Consider the following 20852-nt stretch of genomic DNA (forward strand, 5'->3'; position numbering starts at 1 on the left):
TGTTCACTAAAACCAAGTAGTTGATTAAAAATATGATTATTTAATTTCAAAAATGACTGAGTTAAACTGGAAGAAAGGAATAAAAAGAAGTCTGTGTGAGACACGTCAGGTGAATATGATGATTGATAGGACGGAAGTTTTAGTATACTTTCGAGTTGTCTAGAGCTTGCAATATAGTTTTTGATATAGTGTTTTGCTTATCTTCCACAAAATTTTAATAACTTAGGTAACTTATAATTCATATGTATTATAAGTTATAAATATATATTATATTTCAGATGTTATAAAGGCTCATTTAAAGGTAATATTTAATTAGGAAAATGTAGTTTTACTATTTTAATTAGTTGTTGTACTTTTTATATGGAATTCGTAACCATCAAAAGTCTTACCTCTAAGAGAAAGGCCTGGGCTAGGCCACCGTTGAAGCCTTCGGTGCATTTGACTTGGAAAGAAGTCATGGAGATGTTGAGGATGGTACAGTTGTGAACTTGATCTGGTCTCCCTGAAAAATATAAAATATCTATATCTATAATATCAGTGTATGTGATGTATTGATAAGAAATATAACAAATATATATTATTTTAATAGTATTTACAATAAAAATAATTGTCATAAATGAACGAGTGATGAAACAAACGTGTGCTTGAGAATGACAAACTTAAGAAATTCTCTTTTGGGCTATTCTGTAAGTACAGGAAGATGCAATTTCGAATTGTAATTTAAATAACAGATACAAAATATTCATGAAGTTTTTTGTTCAAAAATAGTACATTGAGAGGTTTGAAAGCTGAAAATTATACCATATGTTCTGCTGATTCTCTTGAGACAGGGTATGCCCTCACTGTAGTATTACAAGCAAAAATTGTTACATATATTTAATTTAAGTTTAGTATTGTATTACTTAAGGCAATTAATTATTTGGAGCATACATTATATCTTTAACAGGACATTGTAGTTAAAATTTCATAGGAAAATTTTGCTTATTTTATCATATTATATGTCATAGCAATGAAGCAAAACTCATTAACGTTGAATGCTGGGGATATGTTTTGCCTATGCCTTAAAAAATACAAATTTTAGTATAGTGGTTTTCGAATGAATGAAGCATTGAAATATTAAGTAATATTTAAATAAAAAATATTTAAAATAATTTTATAGAAATAGTTTTCTCCAGGGTATAATTTGTTTACAAGTTTTAGACTTTCGTAGTAGAAGTCAAGATAGTGAGAATTATAATGTCTTGTTGATCAAGACCTAGATGACTTGAATTTCATATCACCTACATATTTCTTGGATTTTTTTTTGTATCGACGATAGCCACGTTAACGGATAATAAAACTTTCTCTATTGCGCACCAGCAGATGTTTTGTGGGATCTGATGACGATATTATAACTCTCAGATGGCATCTGATAGTGATATTGAGATTTGTTCGTTCTATTTGTATACTGTCGTAGGTATTTCAAAATGGAATGTTAGGCCACCCTTGGCAAGACGTTGATAAAATGAGTTTAAAGCCAACACATGTTGATGGAAATAGATAAAAGTTATAATAATATTTGATTAGAATTTATAAATCATAATGTTTTTTGATAGTTCATTGCATATATATATTAACTGCATATCCTATCTATCACTTCATTTTTAATCAAATCAAATTATTATATCATGTGGCAAAGAATAACAGGCAGGTCGAGGAAAAGTAGTAAGCAACAACTGTTTGGACATGTGGAAAAAATTGTCTACAATAACACGCTTAGGTTTGGATGAACCCCATCAGACATACAGAAGAAGAAATTGATAAACGGTGGAATTGTGAACCAGTATTATATATAACAGCTTAATTATTAGCTTGAACAGCGGCTTACAACTTGGAACTGTCACATGACAGAGAGTGAATTAAACATTCTGATTTTGATGAAATGTTGATAATATCAAGACAGGGTGACGAGAGTGGAAACAACTAGAGGTGAGTAAATAATTAATAAAAGATAACTGTAAAAAATTGTATTATAGAGTATGAAATATTTATGTGCATAGATATGCGTGTAATTGATCAGAGTATGTATGAGCATATGGTTAAAATGTACGAGGAAAGAACTAATACTAACTGATTTGCAGATATGGCAAATACATTGAAAAAAGTACATAGGTAGTAGCAGATAAAACCAAGGAGAAATACTGTGATAACAAAATGATTAATAAATCCATAAGGAAACAAGAACTAAATATGAATATACTTTCTAATGAAAATAAAATATGTTACTTAGATATAAAATTGTTAATTGGTGAATTAAGCTTCCAGGGGATAACATAGTTGCTTCCGGAAAGCTTTCAATGTGAGTGTAATAAAATAACCCTATCCTATAAATTATTCTGACTTTAATTAATTGTAGTTTAAAACCTTCCATAATATATGCATTAGATCTAGTATACTATAATGATTTTGTTTCATTATTTTATTCATATTAGAATGCTGTTATATATCTACGCTAAAATAAACTAAAATTTGTGAAATGTCAAAGTTAAACGCGGCAATATTGCGACCTTTCCACGTCATAAATTGAGAAGACGTGACGTGAATGCTACTTTGGATATGTGACTATATGACTATTCTATGAATAACAGTGTAGGAATGTTCGTCTGGTCGGTCGGTCGGAATGTGTGGCTGTCGATGTAATTGTTTGTCCGAACAGTCACTACTATTTTGTGGAAGGAATTCCCACGAGAACTGAAATCACTGGTTGAAGAAATACTTGTTTATTTCGATTTAAAGTGATAAATGTTGTCGACGGGAGAATGGACAGGATATTAGGTTAAGGTAAAGGAAGTACGGTAGCGCTGTGGAAGCGGAACTGTTACAAGGGGGTATAGAAAAGAAAAGAGTGCTAGACGTCGTCGGGTTGATGTTTTATATCCGGGAACCGCATGGTTCCAATCCACCAGCGTTGCCAAACTTTGGACTTGCTGTAGGTGAATGCGTGGTGCCCTAAAGGGTCGTAGCGGTCGCTACAACAGTATTACCTTAAACAATTGTTCTCGAAATTAAAATTAAAATAGCTTCCGTCGCTTATCAAACGAGAGTTAATCTAATTAAAAGCTATACCACTCTAAAAACAATGCACTCACAATATATCAAGAAATATTTTGGAGAAAATTCATATCGTTTCATTACAGCGCATTTAATCCAAGGCCCCTTAATTAACCGACTCCGAAACTAATTTAAAAGTCAACCCTCGACCTTAAAAACTCACTAAAAAATCAGTCCGATCATGCAACTCGTAAAATTTTTACACGCGTTTTATTGGCCGGGCTTCACCCTGATCCCCCTCGCACCCCACGCGCTGGGTCAGCCACCTTCCTCGACCGTTTTTCTGCACGACACAGAAAAAAATATGGCAGCACAGTAGCGAGCGGTGGGCGACCGCGTTGTAAAATTTGTTTTCGGACTTTTTTTCTGTTGTTGAAAACTCAGCTTTTTTATCGGGCCGGGCACTAAAAACACGCACACAGATAGAAAATTATTTCACGCAGAGCGCAGAGGGGCTTTGAGTTTTGACGAGTTCAGCCTCTAAAACGAGGGCCGCTTTTGTTGTGTGTTTTATCGCGTTGTTGGGAGTCTCTTCGGATACATCTCTAAATATGTACTTGGTTGTTTAACCGGATTATTTATCAGTTTTGCGAGCGTTGTTTGGGACGAATGGGCGCCTAACGTTATCTTTATGAAGTAAAACGTCAATATGACAGTTCAATTGAAAAGTCCCCGACCTGAGACATAGATGGCGCTATTAGAATTAAATCCATATGTTTTTTAGTTAGCCCTAACCCTCAGAAGATGCGTGTATAAATTTGACAGCTGTCGGTTCATTAGTTTGTGAATTATAGCATTTTGAGAGAATCTTTTGTTCTTGGGAAAAAAATGGATAAAAAGGAATTTCGCGTGGTGATAAAATATTGCTTTTTGAAGAGAAACATCGAGTAGAAACAGAAACTTGGCTTGATGCCGAGTTTTCGGGCACTGCCCCAGGAAAATCAACCATCAAGGATCCGTATGTTATGTTTAGACGTGGTGAAATGAGCACCGAATTGGGTGGACGCAGTGGACGGCCAAAAGAGGTTGTTACTGACAAAAACATTTTAAAAAATCGACAAAATGATTCTGATTGACCGTAAATTGGAATTGAATGAAATAGCAGATATTTTAGAGATATTAACTGAACGTGTACATCATATCACTCACGAAAAATTGGGGATGAGAAAGCTTTGTGCAAACTAGGTGCCGAGCGACCAAAAACAACGACGAGTTGATGATTCGGAGGACAGTTTGAGGACGATCAAGGGTAATAAATTCAGGTTTTTGCATCGATATGTGACAATGGATGTAACATGGCTCCATCATTTCACTCTGAGGTCCAATCGACAGTCATCCGAGTGAACTGAACATGATGAACACGCTCGAAAGCGTGGGAAAAGGCAACAGTCGGCTGGCAAGTTTATGACGTCTGTATTTTGGGATGCGCATGGAATAATTTTCATTGGCTACCTTGCAAAAGGAACAACTATCAACGGCGACCATTCCATAGCGTAATTGGGCCGTTTGCAGGCCGAAAAACGGCCGCATTTGAAGAAAGAGAAAGTGGTGCTTTAATAAAATAATGCGCCGTGTCACAAGTCAATGAATTGTTTCCTCAATCACTGTATTCTCCAGATCTGGCCTACAGCAACTATTTCCTATTTTCATATCTCAAAAGAAACGAAAAATTATTCCAAAACATCAGTTTGGGTTTCGTAGTAAGCATTGTAAACAAAATAAATATGGAGTTAAATGCCACAAAATATTGTTCGGCTGCTTTCCTAGATATATCTCATGCTTTTTGCAAAGTGTGGCATACGGGCTTGCAAGTTACATTAACGGAACTTCTTCCTCATTCGGAGTATCAGTTACAAAAATCATACCTCAATGATAAACATTTTACTGTAAAACAAGGCGATGAACATACCGAATTACATCCAATATATTCAGGAGTTCCACATGGTAGTGTACTGGGTCAAATATTATATCGTCTATATACAGCCGATCTACTTTCCACAAAAATAACTACTGTGGAAACATACACACATGACACAGAAATCTTAGTATCTCATGAAGATTCAGTCAGAGCATCAATGAAACTACAAACCCATCTGGAGCAAATACGTCTGTGGTTGAAGACATGGTGCATTAAAGCCAATGAAACAAAATGCTCCAATATAATTTTTACACTGCATAAAAGGACACACAAGTGATTATCAGTCGTTGTCATCTCCTCCAAGCAGAGGATGTTAAATATCTTGGTATGCATTTGGATCGACGTCTAATCTGGAAGAAGCACATACTCACCAAACGGAAACAACTTGGACCTAGTGCTAGTATCATATTGACTTATCGGGCGCAAATCCAAATTATCATTAGATAACAAGATATTATTGTATAAATCTATATTCAAGCCTATTTGTTTATAGGGAATCCAAGTATGGGGTACCGTTAGCAAATCTAATATATCCATCATTCAACAGCTCCAAAATAAAATCTTCCGTGCCATCGTTGATGCTCCGTACTATGTTTCAAATAAAGTGATAAAACGCGATATTCCTATAAAACCTACAAGTGTAATTCAACGTGTATGTGTGAAGTACTTCGAAAGAGTGTCAGTGCATCCCAATGTACTGGCAAATCAGCTAAATATGCGACGTGATAGTGAAATGCGTAAAGTAAAACGTTTAACACCATCTGATCTGATTATTATTGATTTTAACATAAACTTTAGAATAAGACTAATTAATTAAGATAGTATTTTATACAGGAGAATACATAATAAAGTGATTTTCTACATGCCATGTATATATAAGATAAATCTAACGAATACTTATTATATACCTATTGGGCAGATTGTGGAACTACTAAGAGTAATAAATAAAATTACCAACTCCGAATCATGGCATGGTACTCGGCATTAAATCGACTAAGAGAATACCTAAAGATAGTTACAAAAGCTATCCGGTCTTTCTCATACATAATTACACATACATTTGCAACTATGCCCTAGCAGGTTTCGAACCCGCGACTATTGTAACAGTTAGAGGCCCATTCAGACATCTTGACCGCAGCGGCAACCAAGTTCGTAACAAAAACAGTATCAGAAATTCAAAAGTAATATTTCTGGCTCATATTTATAGATCATCATTGGCAGATGTAAGAATTGGTATATACAAGAGTAACGAGTTTTATAACAGTTCTTGAAGTTACTATGAGTAACATTGTAATAGCTAGAAATTTATTGTAATTTTTCTCAACTTAAAAATTTGTTTCCTTCTCAGTTCTTAGCATCATTTTCATAATTTTTAATTTATTTTAGAGTTAAAGATAATAGTGTTTTATAGCTGCAGCTATACATTATGAACGAAACTATTTTGATATGTTAGAAACTGGTGCCCAAGAGGATACTCGGTTACTGATGCTACAGTTATAGATTATCGATAATTTATAAGATACATAAACCTTACTGACATCAGTTATTACTACCAACTATGGCGATAGCGTATCTAGTGTCATCACCTTTGGCCATTTCCCTTAAACACATTGCATGTTCATTATAGTTGAAGGTAACGAGAAATCAGTTCATAACAATTTTATTTATTTGCGAATTTAGCTTTGCCCTAGAGAAGGCTGCTAACTCTAGTGATATAGTGTCACGTTAGCGCAAAAATATAGTATGATACGGGAGGTGACAAAAAAACACCAGGGAGAGTATTGTTAAAGAAGGCTCGGCATCTTTCCAAGGAAAGGCAACCAACTAAGTCTTGAAGATATCGTAACAGGTCAATTAAAAAATCCCTAGCATACCATAGTAAAACACATTTTTTTGGCAAAATATTTTTTTTTATTCAACACAATTCCCTTCAAGGGTGATACACTGATTATAGCGACCCTCCAACTTTTAGATGCCATTTTCGTAGTACGATTTGTCCTTTGCTTCAAAATAGACCTCAATTTCGGCGATCACCTTTTCATTCAACGAAAATTTCTTCCCAGCGGGCATTCTTTTGAGATCTGAGAACACTAAATAGTCGCTGGGGCCAGATCTGGAGAATACGGTGATTGAGGAAACAATTCGAAGCCCAATTCATGGATTTTTGCCATCGTTTTCACTGACTTGTGACACGGTGCATTGTCTTGGTGAAGCAGCACTTTCTTTTTCTTCAAATGCGGGCCGTTTTTTGGTGATTTCGTCCTTCAAACGGTCTAGTTATGCTACGGAATAGTCGCTGTTGATGGTCGTAGCCAAGAGACACTAAAAGGCGCCATATATGAAATGCTGCCTCAACTGCAAAATTGGAAATATTTTTTTTGTCGAATTGTTACTGATGATGGAAAATCCGTCTATTATCCATGGTCATACTTAAACATTAACGGTAAAGCCAAATATCCATGGTTCTAAGCTAAAATTCTGTATTTGGTGGGATCAACTTGATAAAGCGACTGTATGAGCAATTTAACCTTAATCCAGCTACCAGTGGGGACCTCTATCGACTATAATTAATGAGTGTAGCAAAAATACAACAATTTTATTCCTCAGCATAACTACGGTTGATCGTGCGTTTCAAAACCGGTGAAAATATACTTGGAAACATTAGGATGAGTCTGAATAGTGCTTCATTTCTTATGAGGATACCAAAAATGGTTGGATTTGTGGTGCTCAAATATATGTCATCCTTTCGAGATCGAATCCGTATCTTTTCTCAAACTTGGGAAAAAGTAGCGACTATCGATGGGGCAATACTTCGAATAAAATATATTGTACTGATTTTTCACAATAAAGCTTAAAAATTAAAAAAAAATCTTTTGGTATTAATTCTTAAGTCCAAGTTTATTTTGGTCCAGACAAAAATTTGGTCTAAGCTATTCCACCGATCTCAAAACAAAGAGATATTTAACATCTAACCATTATTTGTCCTTATGCAAATAGACGGAGATTGAAAAACTGAACTACCCTGACCGAAGAGTCTATAATAACATAAAAAACCTCGCACTGACGGTTTTAAGCTTGACGCTGCTGGAACAGACGACGCCTGAAACAACTCGGAGCGTAGAGTGCGATTAAAAAACTATTAGAGCAAAATTGTAAGGCCCGTAAAAAACGAATTGGTGGTTGCGGTCGTTCGAGCGTTATAAATAAAGCGCTAATTAAGTCCTAATTAGCAGCTATTATTAGACCGAAATGTTCTTGAATCCTTAGGTCTTCGATTCTAATTATATCCCTTGTCATGTTGTTTTCCCGTTCATTCATTTTATCTTATATTTTAATTTGTTTGCATTTGTCCAGATTTATATAACACATATATATTAATAGTTTTATTTAACAAAAAACTCTTATTGTAGACATAACACTCAGTTATTTTGTATTTAAATTTGGTTTAAAATTGTGGATATAGTTTGCGTTAAATTCTGATAATAATAAAAGTTTAATTATATTACCTCAACATGTATGGTAGAATATTATAATTATAACAATAATTGATAACATTTTGAGAGAATAAAACATTACATTACTTGATATTTTATGAAACGTGTAAAATTGTATTTTCAAATTTAATTTTTTTTATAACATCTTTATTAGATACTCTTAGTACAATCTTAATTATTATTATTATTACAATTAATTTATTACTACTTTTCCTATGTGCTTGGATTAATTAGCAAGCAAGACGAGTGCGAGAAAATACATCAGTATGTATTCCTCAATTATAAAATTACAATTATTTGTTCATTATGAACTTATAGCTATAGTTTACACTAATAATACACACTAAATGTTCACACAAGTTCGTATGGTTTTGTTCGTTTCAATCTCCTGACATCCTGCGCGCTGTCCAGCAGTTGTATTGCTTCCACGTTAGAATGATTTAGTAATCTTCTTTCGTGTTTCAAGGCGAAATCCTGCACAACTTCGCAAATCCATTTGATTTCTAGGTCATCGTGCAGTTCCTCATTGGTTACATAGCGATAGGCATTGGTAATCAATCGAAGAATCTTGTTTTGACAGCGCTGTATGACTAACTGATTTGAATTTTTAGTGCAACCCCATATTTACACCCCAAAGGTCCAAATTGGCTTTATAATTGTATTATAGATCAACCTCTTTGATTTTAGATCAAGTTGAGAGTATCTTCCGTCTAACCAGTATAGTTGTTTTATTTTGGTTCTAATGTGTTTTGCTTTTTGTCTAACGTGATGCTTCCAATTTAATCTACCGTCAAGATGGATTCCAAGGTATTTTGCTGATTCTGCTTGAGGAATCGGGCATCCATTGAGTGATATAATTAAGTTTTTATTATTTCGCCTTAATGCAAAATTAACGTGGACAGATTTGGAGCTATTAAGTTGAATTTTCCAATCTTTTGTCCATTTGTAGATTTTGTTGACTGCCACTTGCACTTTTTCTATTGCCCTAGGACTGAGATATATCTTTTGCCATAATAACTGTGTCGTCAGCAAAGGTTCCAAGAAGTGTTTCTTTTGTTGTTGGAATGTCAGCAGTGTAGAGCAGATACAGGAGAGGTCCTAAGATGCTACCTTGTGGAACTCCAGCCGAGATATTTTTAAATGTCGAGAACGCCATTTCGTGCGATACTCTAAATAACTTTTATTTAACAACAATTTATGCTTACATAGATTTATATATAATATATATAGTTTTTTTGGTAGTTCAATATTTTTGACTGTTTTTGTGGCAGTAATAGGTAATATTTCGATTACCCTCTCGATTTTTGTTAAAAAATACTTCCGTTCAATGATAAATAAAGCATTTACTTGATTTAAAAAACTCTAATAGTTATTGCGCGATCATTTTTAATTATATCACAAATTCGTTTCTTTTCTATGATTAGGTATATATTTAATTTTTATTTAGTATTTATAGTTATTACACATCTTTAGATTTTAGGTTTTGTTTTGGTTCTATTTTATTGTCTATATTTATTATAGTATATTAATTGAAAATAGCAATTAATATATTAAAATAAGATGAAGGAATATATACATTTCCATCTTGCTTATACTACCTTTGGAAAATATAACGACATACAAAATTAACTACTCCAAGCAATTATCTCCATCCTTTCCTTTCTCACAATTTATAACGGAAAAGGTTCGTACATCTTCGTCTGACATCACGAATTAAACAAGATAGCGCGCATTTGATTGAAAACAGTATTTACTATTTTCAGTCGCTAGTTTTTTGATTACGTACTGTTTCGACTGTTCTCAGTCGTTAATTCCCTACGCTACTATTTACTATTAAAGTATTGTTACATATAATTAGAAATTTTTTATGACAAGGAACATCGTACAATAAAAGGCTCTATGTATTAGCAACGTTTTGTAATAAGATATAAAGGAAAATTAAAAATATAAGTACCTACTCGAATTCTATCCGGACGAGACGTGGAGGTTAATTAAAAAAAGCAACAAAAATATATCCGTTCGTTAGTATATAGGATTCCACTGTAATATCCAATAAAAATTACTCGAGCTATCCAATGTTCTCGGAAATCTGTCCAATTATCATTTCCTTCTCTCCCATTCTCATTCTTAATTGTTAAAACTGGACTCGCTACACGGCTTCCTTTATCCGGCAAAATGATACGCCGTCTCGAATAGTTATATTACGAGAAATTTTACTTTTTCCTTTTCCTGTTTGTTCGAAAATATAAATAGCGGTTTTTATTTGTGTTAACGAGAATTTTCTGGCAAAGATTCAACGGTAGATTGTAATTGATATTATCTTACTTAATTGCTGTATTATATATATGTAACATACATAGTTATAATCAATTTCCAATATTGAAATAATTAGAGTTTTGCTAATAGAAATATGGCTTTTCGCTATAATATTATTAACATTTTTTAAAATTCACAACAAACATTTCTGTATTTTTGTTAGCATCTCTATTTTGTATGATATATTATTATATATTATATATATATATATATATATATGATACTTTATCATCTAAAATAGAGATGCTAACAAAAATACAGCGAAAGCCATATTTCTTAAAAAATTATGAACATATAAATAATATTATCCTTAATATTAGCCCCAAATATTATTTTTTAATGGTATATTTCATTACAAATATTTCATACCACTGAAAACTTGCTCTAGTAAATTTTTATGTAAATAAATATAAATGTACACATTAATTTATAATAGAGAGAAGAAAATGTTAATAACATTATTTCTATTATTCAGTGAAAACTTAATTTTACTCCACACTCCTTTACCACAGCTTTATTATATACTATACCCGAAAATATCAACCTATTTATAATATTGACAGAACCGAGGCTGTATAACCATAACGAAAGCATTGTAGGCTTGCCTCATGCTTTCATGCATGAATTTTGGGTCAGTGTGGGCTAATGGATCGAATAGCTATGCATTTGTGACTTAGAAAGACCCGAATAACGAATGTGTGTTTATATAGTGGAAAATTGTTTATATCAAAGTGAAACTGGATGAAGTGAAAAGAAAGGCCAGTTAACTAAGCATCGGCTATGGAAACATTATAGAAATATTACGAAAAGTGGATTTTAGCCAGATAAATCTCGTATACTATCAAAAAAAATCAGAACACGTTAGATGCTTGCTTATATTCTGATCATTTTTTTCACTTAAAAGGCCATTTAGTTAATAAAAATTGATACGATAAATATTAATCAAAATATGTTTATTCATTCATCATTTTCTAATTTCTTCACTTCTTTATGGCGGCATGACGATACTGTGGTGAAAGAACGGTATTGTTTTGGTAGCGATCCAATCGGCTGTTCGCTCTTCTTTAGCTTTTCCAAACTGTGTGCCTGATGACCTCGCTGGGTGTAGTAGAGTAATTGTAACAGTGAATACTTCACAAGTCTTACAACGTGGAACCAAGCGTCTATCCTTTGTATCTTTTTTTTTTTGATACATCGAAGGTCAACAAATTGCATTATGTGTGATATCTGCCAATAGCAAAATTTAAAAAAATATTTATAAAGAGTAAAATTATCACATTGGATTGGGGAACTTCGAGTTGTTGCTTAGCCGTGGACAACTAGTTTGTGAATATCATAGAACTATTATAGTTGAGAAGGTCAACAATTGAAACATGAAAATACTGTCAATATCCGCAGACAATTTTATTTATCGCACCAAATTTCGATTCCTTAGAGAAAAGTATGGAAAGCAGTATTGTTAGCTTTTGGTGGATCCGATATGTCACCATTTCTTATTCTGGAAATTAAATTACTTAAGTGAAGTTAAAGTGTGTTTATTCTGTGTCGTCGTAATTCAAAATTGATATAGATATCCAGTTATGTCTCTCAAATTTCTAAAGAAAACAGAATTAATAAAATAATTATTGCAATAATAATTATTATATTCGAAGAAATATAGTGAAATTTTTTCATTCAATTCCAATAAATATTAACATTTCTATCTGATATAAATAACTATTTTCAGGTTAATCTGCAATTATAAACTAGAATTTAAATAGAAATGAAACCGGTAATGGCAACTGCTCGCTCGTATTTTTTACTAAGTGGAATTAATTTCCACTGAAATTGCACAAATTGCATATTCCAGAGTTTTATAACGCAATAAAAAATATAATGTCTTAAATCACTCGGGCAAGCTTTTTGATTTTTATAAGTCACTATATGGATTAAAAATGTTATCGGATAATACTAATTCTTTAAAATTCTTTTCCAACATAAGATATAAAATAATTCATAATTGATACTTGATGGTAAACTAGTTATACTCGTATCATAGAAATGTTCTCGTCATTACAAATTATTTAATGGTAAAAATAATTTAGAAAATTCTTTTAAACCGATCTTTGACAAGATCCATACCCTATAAAAATGTATTTTACTAAATGCTTGCCTGTATGCCGATGAATTTGTAGTTTTAAAACACAATTTAGAGAGAAATTGGTACAGTATAACAGGTCAATTGAAAAGTCCCCGGCCTACCTTAGTAAAACAAATTTTTTTGGCAAAATTATTTTTTTTTATTCACCATAATACCCTTCAAGGGTGGTACACTGATTATAGTGACTTTTCGATACCATTTTCGTAGTACGATTTATACTTTGCTTCAAAATAGGCCTCAGTTGCGGTGACCACCTCTTCATGGGACGAAAATTTCTTCGCAGCGAGCATTATTTTGAGATTTGAGAACAGGAAATAGTCGCTGGGGGCAGATCTGGAGAATACGGTGGATGAGGAAGCAATTTGAACTCTAATTCATTGTTTTTTGACATGGTGCATTGTGATGGTGCACCAGCACATTCTTTTTCTTCAAATGCGGCCGTTTTTCGGCGATTTCGTCCTTCAAACGGTCCAATAACGCTATGTAATAGTCGCTGTTGATAGTTATTGCTTTTACAAGGTAGTCAATGAAAATTATTCCATGTGCATCTCATAATATGAACGCCATTAACTTGCCAGTCGACTGCTTTTGAGCGGGTTGGATTGGACTTCGGAGTGAAACGATGGAGCCATATTTCATCCATTGTCACATATGGACGCAAAAACTCGGGTTTATTACGCTTGATCATCTTCAAACACTGCTTCGAATCATCAACTCGTCGTTGTTTTTGGTCAAAAGTGAGCTCGCGCGGCATCCACTTTACACATAGCTTTCTCATACCCAAATATTAGTGAATGATATGATATACACGTTCAGTTAATATCTTTAGAGTGCCTGCTATTTCATTCAATTTCAATCTACGGTCGTTCAAAATCATTTTGTGGATTTTTTAAACGTTTTCGTCGGTAACAAGCTCTTTTGGACGTCCACTGCGTTCATCGTCCTCGGTGCTCATTTCACCACGTCTAAACTTGTCAGGCAAGCAAGCTTGTGGGGTAGTGTCCATAAACTCGGTATCAAGCCAAATTTTTGCTTCAATTGTATTTTTCCCTTCAAAAAGCAAAATTTTATCAACCCGCAAAATTCCTTTTTATCCATTTTTGTTCAGAATAAAAAAAGCTGCTTCGTTCAAAATGCTATGATTTATAAACTGATGATCCGACAGCTGTGAAACTTATACACGCATCTTTTGAGTGTTAGGGCTAACTAAAAACATATGAATTTAATTCTAGTAGCGCCATCTATTAAATAGTTATATTAAACAATATATTTCCTATCACTTTTTACAACATTTTCCCATCTTTGAAGTAATATTGCAACACTGTGTCGATAGAACGATATTGGTTTGACACATTTTCTCACTTCTTCAGCATTTGGAAATAGTTTGCAGGCTAGCTATGCTATACTGATTTGAACAAATAGTAATCAGAAGATGTTATGCTGTAAAATATGCTTGCAGCAGCAGCAGAATTTTCTATTATATTAGCAACAGTGTATTCTTCATGACTCTAGCAACTTGTAATCAAACGTTGTGATGCAAGAAGGTGACTTTGGTCCTGTTAACTGCTATTACTAATCAATTTTGTAATAGTAGACGTCAGTAGACATCTGCAGCAATTGTTTGAATCGGATTTGATAGGTAATAACATACAACACTTTTCTGATCTCACTATATGCGTAGCGTTACTTCATATAAATGAACACTTTGCTTCGTTGTCTATTGGGATATCTTTCCTGGATAAACCCATAATTTTTTGCCCCTAGGATATAGATAACGTAGATTATAGTAGATTCACTTTTCATTGGCAATTACGATAAGTTTCAGAAAAATATACTTTTTTGATTGACAATCAATGAAATCGAAATGGTGAAGCAGTTCGGCATAACATTAGCATGTAATTTTTTTTATTAGCGATTTTCCATCTTATTGGCCTTATCCAATTGCATGAATTGGAATTGTTTATAGCTCTCTCAATGCTTTCTTCCAGAGCCTGGGGGTAGTTTTTGAGGATCATTGTTATTGGCATGAAAATAACCACTTTTAAATCATTGAAACTAAAATCGACAATCAGAATATGACGAGGTATCATCGCTATAAGTTTGAAAGTTCTTGATAATCTACAGAAAAGAGTTTCTTCGCATTAAAAACCAAATATAATATAGTTTTGTGAGACAGTTATTTATCCTGGTAAGACACAATTTTTAAGTTTAAATAACGAAAGCATGCACAAACGAAACTGTCAAAAGTATTAATCTTTATAAGGGTCTTCGAAAATTAGTCGAGTAATCACTTTAAGCTTAAACTGTGGACATAAACTGTCATCTAAATAAGAATAAGACTCGTAATGTCAACTGCTCGCTCGTATCTTTTACTTAGAGGAATTAATTTTCAGTGGAATTGTACAAAATGCACATTCAGCGTTTTATGGCACAATAAAAAATCTAGTGTCTTAAATCATCTAGACGAGAATTTTGTCTTGCGGAATAAGAATTAACAAACAATGAAATTATACAAAAGAGACATTGTCGTTGAATGTAACAATTGAGGTCATTAATTATTGGTAAATTAAGGCCGTTTAGCTACTAACTAAATGGAGCATTGATTTTGATTAATATATACCAGATTAGGTAAATAATATTAAATAACTAACTAACTAGTACGGGTAAAATCTTGAGAAAGTGCAGGCTTTATTATTCTGTCAGCTATGGGTTTCTGTGATTTTATTAAGTTGCTTTTAATTACAAAAAATCGCAGTAGTAGTTAATAATATCGACGAATGGACCAGATAATAGAAAATACAAATTTAATAGCTTGAAATCTGTCTATGTCAAAGACCCGTTAGGGCAAAAGGAGATAAATCTAATAGTATTACGTGGGAGATGTCCAGTTCCTCAAGTCGAATCACTGTAATGCCTTGATATCCACTATAACCTGTACTAGACCATCAATCCAACTGTGGGACTGCTCGATGACCTCGAAATCAAATAAACCCACGAAGTATAAGAAGATAGAACCAAAGATTTAGCCGCAAAATATAAGAGAAGATTATTAACTCTAAATTAAGTTTAATTACAAATACAACTACTGAACAAAGGGCACTAAATGAGCAGATTGGAGTGAAACAAACAAGCGAACAACCTTTATAAAATATATGTATTACTATTAGTTCTAGCTTAAGTTAATTTTAATTTAGGAAATTCATAAACTTATAAAATTTACCCCTCATTCGCGTTGCCTATTCCCTATTGTATAAAAAGTAGTCATAAATTAACTTATAACTAGAATTGTTGTTGGGATCTCTTTGACGAATATATTTCGGTACTGTTTATTGAATCTTACCAATCTGCATCATACCAATATAGCTTCAAATAAAAATACTCTATATATGCCTGCTTATAATTTTATAAACAAATGATATTGTTATTGTAACCATTTAAACAAATTACTTCTAAATTTTGCTAAAATAATCTGGTTTACAAAAGAATGAAAACATATTTTTCCATTATAATACAACCTGTTATATATTAATACAAGGAATTATGGAAATAATTTGGAATCATTCGAATTGTACACCCTATAGAATAAATTTGTCTCCATTTGGTCCTTGGTATTTCAACAAACACACCAAAGGAAAACAATTTTTGCCGAACAAGTTCAGTTAACTGGAACAAACGATCTGAAGTTTAGAAAAATTAATTTGAATAATACAATATAGCTCAAATCATAAAATCGTGTTTTTTATTTCAGTTTCTTCAAATTAATTTTTATTTGTGCTTTATCTTATTTAGAAGGAAATCACTTATTGAACGAATGAGTATGTATGACATATATGTTATAAGCAAAGAATATATAAAACAAAGAAGTTTATGAGGAATTCCTTCGCCTTTTATTCTAGGGAGAATACATTTCATACAGTAGAATTAGTAAGGGAAATTATTGTAATATATCCTCCTTTCTACTCTCAGCATTTTAGAGCAGAAAAAGCTCCTGCAGCCTTTACCGATCCGGCTTATTTTTGCAGCAATATAGATGATTATTTCTCCGTCATTATTACTGATGCCAAGTAACTGAACTTCTGGAGTTGAATTCTTGAATTCAATACCGTTTGGCAACACTGTTGTCATGTGAGTCTATCTGATGATTCCATCTTAAAGCTTCACATTTTTGACGATATACGTACTTAGAACATTTTGTCGTATGGACGCTAATGGTTTATTTTATATTTAGTTGAAAGTTTCGTCTCGCCAAAAAAATGGAACTGAATCGTGAACATTTCCGTGCGATGATTTTTTACGATATTGGACGTGGATTATCACAACAAGAGTGCATCAAGCAATTTAATTTGACTTCTGGCGATGAAGCTCCATCAAAAACCACCGTGTATCGCTGGTTTAGTGAATTCAATCGTGGTCGTAGTTCGCTCTTAGACGAGTTTCGTGAAGGTCGTTTAAAATCGGCTGATGTGTCAGGAAACACCGATGCTCTGTGCGAAATGATTAAACCAGATCGTCATGTCAGCTATTGTGTACTGTGTTATGATGGATACCACACACTTTGAAAAACGTACAAAAAAAAAAAGGCTAATGTCGATTGGTGCAAAGAAATGCTTAAGAAATTCAATCGCGGTGCTTCGAAAGACGTTTGTAAAATCGTGACAAGTGACGAATCATGGATATATTCGCATGGGCCCGAAAGTAAGCAGCAGCTGTATGGGTGTTCCAAGATGAACCAAATCCAATAAAAGTTCTTCGCGCACGAAGCACTTCAAAGAATATGGTGGCCTGTTTCTTCGGAAAACTGGTCTTATTGCAACAGTGCCTCTAGAGGATCGTAGAACAGTAAATTCTGATTGGTACACAACCATTTGTTTGACAGAAGTCCTCGGTGAAATAAGGAAAACAAACAAGAGACGCCAGATTGTTCTTCATCATGACAATGAGAGCTCTCATATATCGGCCTAAACAAGCCATAGGAGCGTTCAAAAGGCATGTTTTGAAGATACCTCATTCGGAATGGAATAAATGTTTTGAAAGTTGGTTTAAGCGTATGCAAAAGTGTATCGATCATTGTGGCGAGTACTTTGAAAAACAATAGAAATATATTCGCAGTTTAACTATTTTTTTCCTATTCCCGAAATATAAATAGTGACCCTTGTATCTCTTAAGTTTTATGGATTTTCAATGCTAACTGTATCATAAACAATGCTATAAGATTCAACATTTTATATCAGGGAACAGCGGATCGGCCAAGAAATTTGTGCTGTTATATTGAACGCCAAGTCTCTTTTTAAAAATTTTTCATATAAATGCATCCATTACTATGTCGAAAAATAATGGAGAGAAATACCCTAGTTATAATGAAGCCTTTATACCTTTATTTATAAAATTATTCATTAATGTTCAACTTCTAAAGCTACTGAAAGTAATCACCACTGAATACAATCGAAAGCAAAGCGAGAATCAATAAAAACAATAATCGGATTTCTTTCATATCAAATGCCTTCATGCATAAACTAACGGAGTTTGAAAATCTTGTCCACAAAACCGTGATTTAGTCTAAATTCTGCCTTCTCTTCTCGTCTTGTCTTTTTACAAGCTTCTTCAAGACTCATAATTCTCACCAACGCACATTATGTATACTTTTCAATAGCTTATTTTGTTGTTTTGTAAACCTGACAAGTTTATATAGTTAAACGTAAAAACCTTAATTGCTTTTTCGTATACCTAATATTTATCACACGTCCTAATTCGAATACCGAAATATTTTAATATTAAACAACAGCAAAACGGAAAAATTCGTCGGCTTCGAAACGAGGGAAATGTTTTGCACTTTTAAAAGGCGCCGCACTTTCGTATGAAAAAGAACAACAACAAAAAAGGACGGCTGCTATTCGTTATTCTACAACGATTCAGGGACTAATAAAAACGTGATATATGAACGGGGAGTAGAAATGTTTTTGGAAAAATAAGAAAACTTCAACATTTACACCTTATACATAAATGCAAATGGTCTCAGCTGTTGAAATGTTGATAAAAATATTTTAGAGCGGAATTTGTAAAAGCAAAACTTAATGAAACGTTAACTTGGAACATGGTTATATTTTAATTATAATTCATTAAATCGTAATCGTATTATAAGAAGGTTTGTAGTTTATATACTAGGTAGTTAATAATTTTTTTGATGTTCAAGAAGCTCGGTTAAAGATTTGTCGCAGTTAGATCTGATAAATAGTATTTTTAAATGACCGTATTCAGGCCGTCTTATATTCCACTTAGTAACTATCATTGAGTAATTTTGAACAGACTTCGAAAAATACGGAAGTTATACGTTCGGTTATATATATTTTCTTAATGTATATTCGCCGATTTCTCCGTCGATTACGGATCGATTTTCAAAATTATTTTTTTATTCGAAAGAGTGCATTTCCGAGGTAGTCCCATGGGAGACAAATCGGGATCTGTAGGGGAAAGGGGGGAAATCCAGGAAAACGCTCAAATTTCAAAGACACGTACAAAATTTGCACATGTCTCTTATGTAAAATAATCAGATATATGTGTATAATGTTATTGCTGAGGCGATATGTTGGAAAATCGGGAGTCTTTCAGTTCAATAGCCATTCAGTTTGCTTTTTAAGCACTAACTAAATAGCATATAAGACCTCTTAAAAATATTATAGTAACTCTTTGTTGCTGTTGAGTTCGAACATTTGTTAAATCACCTACTCTAGGTAGTGCATCCCAGAACTTGAGTCCTCCTTATTTACACTCATTGTTTCTTTCTTACTATTTTTCCTCATACGTACGTACCTTTACTTGATCTACGTATTGTAATATTAAATAAAATTACTGTAAAATTGAGTTGAGTATTGAGTAAATACCTAACACTAAAAAGAGAAAAATAAAATATTAAAAAAAAATTGAACCGACTTCATAAAATAAATAAGGAACTCACTAAAAATTAAAAAATAATCAAACTTTTTAACACCAAAGAAAAAAACATTTTAAAATAAGGTATCTACATAATAATCGTTGTAATAACTAACTAAAAATAAACAAAAACCTTATTTAACCTATCTACCACATGTATTTTAGAATCTACTATATACACACAATTTAGCTTAATACCTACCTAAACCTATTTGTCTATTTACAATATTATTTTAACTACTAACAACTGTTGAACCTAGCCAACTACATTGAAGTCGGTTCGGAAGTCGGTCTTATTTATTTTTTGAAGTCAGCAACTTTTCAAACAATTTTTTTTTGCTAAAAATATTTTTAACCTTTCGAATTCTCAAGGTCATGTAAAATACTCATAAAAGTTTAACAATGGCGGGTATTTCAGGCAGTGAAAACAATGGGTGTTGTCAGATCTGCCGGCACGACACCGACACCGACAACGATACGACAGTTCAGTACGTACTTTCACACTTGTCGACACGATAGCATTTCTAGGGTCATGAGGAGAGTTAACAACAAATTGTACTTGCTATATTTGTTAAGTTTGTGACGCAAAAAAACTTTTTCTTTTCCACTTAGGATATTTGGTCATGTCCTTCCACTAAATATTTAAATAGTTCTTGCCAGTTTTCATCTCTAAGTATTTTGTTTTTATTATTTTCATTATTCTTGTCCCATATACTTGACTAACTAATTCAGTTAGTGTTACAATATCATGTTTAAAGCTAAACATTTTCCGCTTTTAATCATAAATATATCTATGTACACAATATCTAGAAATCAGCACTAACACGAGTTGACTGATTGCTGCCCGCCGACACGTCGTGGACTGCAACGACACGATACTGATATATCGACGAGTGTTAAAGGGTTCCATTTATTTACGTGAGATTACGCATCCACTGACGTCGTTGTTGGTGTCGTGTCGGCAGAT

General features: G+C 33.1%; 1 protein-coding gene across 1 annotated transcript in view; it reads right to left on the bottom strand.

Moving 5' to 3' along the window:
* Window positions 1-20852, bottom strand: part of side-VII (sidestep VII transmembrane protein) — a 446220-nt gene that overhangs the window by 44634 nt on the left and 380734 nt on the right. Inside the window, exon 12 of the mRNA XM_076412671.1 lies at window positions 390-502. Coding sequence (XP_076268786.1) covers window positions 390-502 — 113 coding nt within the window. The remainder of the gene's footprint in view (window positions 1-389; window positions 503-20852) is intronic.

Source organism: Rhynchophorus ferrugineus, unplaced genomic scaffold (genome assembly GCF_030347505.1).
Source record: "Rhynchophorus ferrugineus isolate W39M unplaced genomic scaffold, kcgeb_rfMv2 rfM8, whole genome shotgun sequence".
In the NCBI taxonomy this organism is placed as follows: domain Eukaryota; kingdom Metazoa; phylum Arthropoda; class Insecta; order Coleoptera; family Curculionidae; genus Rhynchophorus; species Rhynchophorus ferrugineus.